General features: G+C 42.9%; 1 protein-coding gene across 1 annotated transcript in view; it reads right to left on the reverse strand.

Moving 5' to 3' along the window:
* Positions 1–1,074: 1,074 nt before the first annotated feature.
* The window catches only part of cahz (carbonic anhydrase), a 10,009-nt gene continuing 3,433 nt past the window's right edge, over positions 1,075–7,650 (reverse strand). The window contains exons 3-7 of the mRNA XM_023395877.2: positions 6,376–6,494; positions 5,693–5,785; positions 5,528–5,590; positions 5,245–5,400; positions 1,075–2,571 (exon numbers count right to left, since the gene is read on the reverse strand). Coding sequence (XP_023251645.1) covers positions 2,452–2,571; positions 5,245–5,400; positions 5,528–5,590; positions 5,693–5,785; positions 6,376–6,494 — 551 coding nt within the window. The 3' untranslated portion in view covers positions 1,075–2,451. The remainder of the gene's footprint in view (positions 2,572–5,244; positions 5,401–5,527; positions 5,591–5,692; positions 5,786–6,375; positions 6,495–7,650) is intronic.

Here is a 7,650-nt window from a genome sequence, read left to right on the forward strand (position 1 = left end):
AAGAGACGGAGACAGAATAGCTGTTTAGCTGTTTAATGGCCAACTCTCCGACAAAGACCATCCAGCTAATGGTTTGTGATGATGAGGACTCTAACAAAGGAGTGTTGGTAGAGACACTAACAAACAGCCAATCACTGTTACATAAGGCCGTCACCAGTGAGCACCACACATCCTCTGCCAAGTGCTGCAGCACTCGCCACCTCGACCAATGGCTGTGTCCGAAATCACTCACTGCTCCCCATATACTGCACTGTGTGGTGCTGCCCAAATGTATAGTGAGAATTATTATACCCTTTATAGCGGACTCATATAGTATCCCATAATGCATTGTGAAAAGTAGTGTACAACCAATGGTCACTAACCAAGCAATATATACCATCATGCATTGCGCTTTTGTTTTTCCATTTTACCGATGAGTTCACTACTACACTACTGTACATTGAACTCCCTGAGTGAATGAGTGAGTGAGTGAGTGAGTGAGTGAGTGAGTGACAATCAGTTCACTATATAGCGTAAAATTCTCACTATACATTTCTGACAGCACCACAAAATATCAAACTCACTATTTAGTGGACTGTGTAGGGAGTGATTTTGGACACAGCCACAGTTTAGCTAACTAATGTTAGCTAGTTTCTAACTTTAGCTTTAAGTTACAGTTTAGCTAACTAAGGTTAACTGATATTGCGCCCTTTCATTTCCAGTGTTAGCTTGTCATTACATCACCAATATAAAATGTCATATATGATCTGATGTTAGCAAACACTGTTGCTCAGTCATGAGCAGTGGAACAATGGAGGATTAGTTGTTGTAGTGATATGTTGTATTTTCTACTCCACTACATTTATTTGGCAGCTTTAGTTAAACTAGCAAAATACTGGCACTGGTTCCCAACCTGTGGGCCGGGCCGGGCCGGGCCGGGCCGGGCCGGGCCGGGCCGTGCTAAACAGTTTTGGTGAAAAGATGTAATTATAAATACATATATACTGTTTGTAAATCAAACACATTGATCTTTGAAAGCATTAAATGTCGGTACAAACTTCCACTGAGTTGTGAATAAAAGGAAAATCTGAAACATTTCTGTAGATTTTAAATAGTTTTTATTGATAAATCTTTATCACTAATGACAGATTCACACAAAATATCTTTCCATCTATAACGTGACAGCAGTTTGAAGTGACACACTGGAAGCTGATTTTTTTAATAACATTTCCTATAACATTGATATAAAAGCTAAAAAGTGACATTGCTCAGGTTTCTTATGAAGACCTGCCACTGATCCCAGTTCAGTTAGATGGAGTATTGATTATAGACACTGTTGACAAAGATAATAATTAAGTCTACGACCTGTGTTGATACTGTAGCTTGTGTTAATGCAAAGTCATACATTGGTCCTTTCACGTCTTTATAACATACCAGCTCAGTCTTACACGAGTCTCACAGATGGAGTTTAATGCACTGTGGTGTTAGGTAGTTCAGTTGTCATGGTTCTTATAAAAGGTGTGAAGCTTGTAGAGTCACTGACAGAGTGAGATGGCTAAAGTCGTGTCCACAGTAACGCAGATACAAGATGAGCGCATGTGGACCGAAGCTCTACACTGAAGAAAATAAAAGTGTTTCATATTCACACGACCTCTGTCATCCAGCACCAGATACAACTGGCGTTCACAGCACGCTGTGGCGTTTCATAGCGTTACCATCATGAGGTGATCACCGGTCGATGGGCGGAGGCCTCGGCCCGGACTCACTGCTGGTGTCATCACTTTGTCTCAAAGTGACAAAATGAGGCGTCAACAATCTGAGCAGCTGTCTGCAGCACAACGCACAGCACAATCAAATGCATAGGAGGAGCTTCAGGGAACTGATAAAGGCTTTTCAAACAAGGCAAAACATATTATTCATGTATTTTAAATAACGGACTATTATTGTTTGATAAATATTCCTGCGTGTAATTTAGAGCGACATCCACCAAAAGGGTGGATCTGTGTATTTTTTCAGTTGTAGTATGTAGCACACATGATCCAATAGTCTGTTTTAGACTTTTCATTAATGCTAAATAGAGATAAATGACTGTTGATTGAAACACTTCCTACAGTCACACAAACATTACTTCTGCCTTTCGAATATTTAAAATGATATTTGAGATGTTTTGCGTCTGATCACACGTCAACAGACACGATCAGATGTGATGCAGATTTCTGCGTTAGCTCGGGTGCGTCGACATTATGAGGCGGGATGTTTTATAGTGTCAAAGCTTATGTTATTTCATTCAAGATACATCCAGGTAGTCTATGTCATAGAAAGTGTGAGCAGATGGATTCTATTCTACTTTCCGAGTTGATGTCGTCGGGGCTGAAATAAGGTGAGTGAAGGCTGCATGTGGAGGAGGAAGGTTCGGGAAAGGAGGGAAGAATAAGCGAAGCGTTGAAGGAGCTTTGAAGGTGAAGCGGGGGTTTATTTGAAGGAGGCACGGACCCGGCGGCCCTTCAGGGGCTGAGGAGGTCTGTAGTTGTCCACCATGCAGCACGGAGCTTCTCCTTCTCCGGTGAACAGGAGGCTGCGGAACTTGGCCATCTGACGAGAGAGGAGACACAAGGAGGAAGATGATTAAGGTCTGACTGTTGGGACCAGATGACAGGAGTCAGCTGTTCACTAAAATCTATCATCAGACTTCTCCAGCTCTTACCTGCCACCTGCCCAGCACTAAATCCCAACACTTGACCTTGAGACGTCCAGACAGTTACCCTGGAGGCTCATGGGAACTGAGTCTGCCCCCTCATGGGACCAGTTTAGACTTGGCAGCTTGTACTGGGAACTATAATATTAATAATAAATGAATGATAGAAGAGGTGCTGGAGAAGAGTCCCATAACACTAATGCATGATTATACTTTTACTGTCGCCAGGTACATGTTGAGCTCAGCTGGTTACCTGAACTTTAAAGGCACAGGTCAAATCTAAACCAACCGGTTGACTCACCACTAAACTGCTGAACCCAAACTAACTGTGTAACTAGTGAGAGACCTGAACATGACATGAACACACTGTGTGGCTCAGGAGGCAGAGTGGGTCGTCCACTGACCAGAAGGACAGTGGTTCGATTCCCGGCTCGTCCAGTCCAGTTCAATATCTACTAGAGATATTGAACCTGATACACTGTGTGAACCCGATATCTAGTAGTAGACCTACTTTATTAATAAAAAGCTTTGTTTACACTTTGGCTCAGTGAAGTGTCCGCTCAATAATCAGCTCAATAATCAGCTCAATAATCAGCTCAATAACAAATGTGACCGAGCTGCTTTATAAAAGCTCTGCAGTGACTCAGCTGTTGGTTTTGTTTTCACATCATCATCAGTGTTTGGACTGATTTATCAACCGTTTGACAACAGCAGGTCTGTTATGTCTCATACTCTATTTAAAGACCGACAGAGGAAGGAGCGTTAAAGTTTAAAGACAGGCGTGTTGGATCAGCTGTTCTTTATGTCTTTGAAAGTCGTGCTCTGACAGTTACAGACTCATCTGGACCTTTCAAGTTAACATGAGGATTCACATTTAGAAACCATTAGATTTGCTGTTCCTATCGCGTTCCCATGAGCTCCTGCGTCCTGCAGCTCAGCAGCTACGACTGAAGGAAGCGCCGACTCCCTGGACGAGGAGTCAGTGGACTTTCCTGCAGTCAGGCGCTTCACTTTATCTCCAGTCCAGTGTTGTACAGCGCAGACACCTCACACCCTCCTGCCACAGCGGTTATCTCTCATGTGCACACAGTGGTGCAACACACAGCCTCACACACGTCGCTCAGAAACTGTCCAACTACTGAAACAGCCTGGAACCAAGCGTGTGTGTGTGTGTGTGTGTGTGTGTGTGTGTGTGTGTATGACTACAGCAGCATTGTGGCATAAACAACAACTCTTCTGGGAGCCATTTAGCCTTTAGCTAGCTGCTGAACATGGACTTCAGTCAGCAGCTCTTCTCTGCTTCAGTGTGTTTTCATTTCTAAAGGAGAAGCATCTTCTAATTAAACACCCAGGCTTTATTAACTGAAGGGAAACTGAGCTTTGAAACTTCACCTGCTCCGTGTGGCTTCTCTGTCACATGACTGTGGAGTGTGTGGTGTTCATTATGTGTGCACACTGCCGGTGCAGATACAGTCACTTAGTGTAATCTAAATGAAACACAGGGCGCTGGGCTCGGACCCGCCCTGCTCTGAAGCGTGATATGATATCTGTCACTGTGACCTTCACGACGCTCAGACCCACGTTCAGGCTCCTTCAACCACTGACTGAGAGGACGTCCAATCCAAGTCTGAAGTGTGTGTGAGCATATTAAAAACACTGCAAAAGCAGCCTCACGTCCTGAGCTGTCCCACCCACAGAGCAGCCAAGAAAATGTCTTTATTTAGACACACACACACACACACACACACACACAGACTCATATGACCTTCCTGGTTATATTTACATTATATCCAGTGTGTAATCCAGCTGTGGCTTTGCTCCAGTTGTTGTTATGTTTGGCTCTTTATCCTGCTGTACGGCGCAGACTGGACTTCTCTTCCTCCAAACAGAAGCAACTCAAACAAATGTCTTTTTCTTCTGAAACAAATCTAACTTTGACAGGCTGTAATCCAGCCACAGGTCAGAGCACGAAGCTTTCTGTAGTATTTGGATGTTATATTCACATCTTATTCACACTTCAGGGTTTGTGATATTCATGATTGTTTCCTCCAGCGTAAAGGTGTGTGTCCATGTGTAGTGTGATTATAGATTATAGATCAGCTCTAGCTTCTATATTAATACTGTGAAAGTATCAAAGCCTCAGTCCACAGAGAAATGCACACAGCCTGTATTCAGAAACTGAGCCTTAAAACCAGCCGTCAGGACTTCTGGAACTTTGTGATGTCACAACAAAGCAGTCACCAAGCCCCGCCCACCTGGACCCACCATCCAAACCTGTTGTTACTAGAGCTCCAGAGAGAAGCCTGAGAGAGGGGATGTAAAACTACACTGAGATGGTTTTTATATCTTCTTATGGTTCAACACTTCAAATAAAACACAGAAGAAGAAGAAACATGGAGCTTTAAGGACGAATAATTATAAACAAGCGTCTGTAATGACTGTCCACATACTTACTGGTTACCTGGGGGATTTTTGCAGGTGAATTCTTTTCTTTTTGCTTTCTCAGTTTTTTTTCTGTCATTAATGAACTTTATTTAAATAAACTGTTCGATGTAAAACTTGGCACTTACCTGTGCAGGGCTGACACTGATTGGCTCCTTGAGGACAATCCAGCTGACACTCTCCAGCAGGGGGGGCGTGGTCAGAGAGCCATCATAGGTCCAATAATCCAGAGAACTGGGAAGAAGAGTCTTTGCGTCGAAGTTGGCAAAAGTGGTCTGCTTTCCCTGCAGGAGTCAAGGAAGGAAGGAAGGAAGGAAGGAAGGAAGGAAAGTTTCCAAAGCTTATTAATGACTTTTCACAGAGTGTGAGAACATTCGGTGTGTTGCTGAATTGTGGGACGTTTGTTTTTACCTTGGTTTTAATTGCGTCCAAGGCATCCAGAACCTTCTGAAGTCTGGGGTTGGCAGCTCCAATCTGGACACACACACACACACACACACACACACACAATTTAATTGAATACTTAAAGCAGCTCCAGTCTGCTGATGGTCTGGGATGAAGCGATGAAACACTCACCTTGAGGAACACCCCGACCACAGCGAGTCCGTCAGGCTGGCTGGCCGCCTCGCCGAAGCTCGGGTACTTGGTGTTCCAGTGCACCAGGTGCAGCTGACAGGAAGAACACAGAGTTTTGAAGTCTTGAGTTATGTCTAAAAAGTGTGTTCTGAGGTCACTGTGACCTTGACCTTTGACCTTTGACCACCAAAGTCTAATCACTTTGCCGTTGAGTCCAAGTGAACCTTTGTACTAAATTTGAAGATGTTCCTTTAAGGCGTTATGGAGATATTGTGTTCACAAGGTCAAAATCACGCAGACAAACTTCGAAAGAATAATCGGATAGTTTTAAAAAAAATTACAAACATTATTTTTGTTTGAAATAATGAATAAAAATATAATAATTAAATTGTAATTAAACATGACAACAGATTTCCAGCGTCTGGGGCCTGATACGACAGGATCTTGTACCAACACGTCCTGAGAGGATGGTTTGGATATTTGCACATTGAGATTTTGATCATACTTTGATTAATTGTGCAGCTCTAGTCTCTAGTTTATTTCTTTGTTTATTGATCTAAAACATATTGGATCTAAAGATACAGTCCTCTCTCACTGCCCTGAGATCCGTTACATCCTGCTCTGCGTCATCACTGAGGGCGTGTTACTGTGTCTGGTGGTTGTGAGCGTCTTTGAATCGGTACCTCACAGGGGAACTTGATGTCGTTGACGGTGTGCTCGGAGCCTCGGTCGTCACTGGCTCCCCAGTGGAAATGAAACTGTCTCAGACGGTACGTTCCAGAAATAGGTCCTCCAGTCAGAGCTGTTCGCAACGACACAACACAGTCTCAGGTAAACACACACTCAATATCAACACGGCTCGTTAGTAACCTGCATCATCCAACCAGGGGCGGAGCTTTGGTCTCATCAGAACAAAGAGGACTTTTTAATGATGTCAACCAAATGGTTTATTAACATAAAAGATCTGAATTTACAGATTTACCAGGAATTTATTTACATTTACATAAAACTAACAGTAACAGATCAAAGACTGAAACTTTAAGAAATGATGCTGTGTTATAGTAAGTTACAAGTTCACATCAGAATAGGTGGATAAGTTACAATAAATGTAAATTAATTTTAATTTACAATTAATCCACAATAGCATAGCCTATAATTAATCACACTACCATTTTAAAACCTAAAGCTCTGGAGATGAAGCTGTTTCCTCATCAGCTGCTCTACTTCCTGCAAAATAATTCATTCATGGCGACAGTTTCATGGGATTTCTCCACAGAAATTCAACTCATACTTTGATATATCCACCATTTTAAATTTCCTCCTGCTAGCAGCCTGACTGTTAGCAACCTGACTGTTAGCAGCCTGACTGTTAGCAACCTGACTGTTAGCAACCTGACTGTTAGCAACCTGACTGTTAGCAGCCTGACTGTTAGCAGCCTGACTGCTAGCAACCTGACTGCTAGCAGCCTGACTGTTAGCAACCTGACTGTTAGCAACCTGACTGTTAGCAACCTGACTGTTAGCAACCTGACTGTTAGCAGCCTGACTGTTAGCAGCCTGACTGTTAGCAGCCTGACTGCTAGCAACCTGACTGCTAGCAACCTGACTGTTAGCAACCTGACTGTTAGCAACCTGACTGTTAGCAGCCTGACTGTTAGCAACCTGACTGTTAGCAACCTGACTGTTAGCAACCCGACTGTTAGCAACCTGAATGCTAGCCTACATAAGACAGAAGCCAGGGTTAGCTTGCTAGTTAATGCTAGCTAACACAGTAAATCATCAGGGCAACTCAGGATATCTGCTGTATGTTCATGCTAACGTCTGTTTTTCTTCTGTTCACTCCTAGAAACTGATTTAAATATCAGTTTTAATATCAATAAGGTTGGAGCCAAAATAAAATCAGTGTAACGTTTCCTTCATGTTTCATAAATAATAAAGAGTTTAATTCATTCCATTGT

The sequence above is a fragment of the Seriola lalandi genome, unplaced genomic scaffold, assembly GCF_002814215.2.
Source record: "Seriola lalandi dorsalis isolate HSWRI2012SDOR001 ecotype SW California unplaced genomic scaffold, Sedor1 jcf7180002054970, whole genome shotgun sequence".
Taxonomy (NCBI): domain Eukaryota; kingdom Metazoa; phylum Chordata; class Actinopteri; order Carangiformes; family Carangidae; genus Seriola; species Seriola lalandi.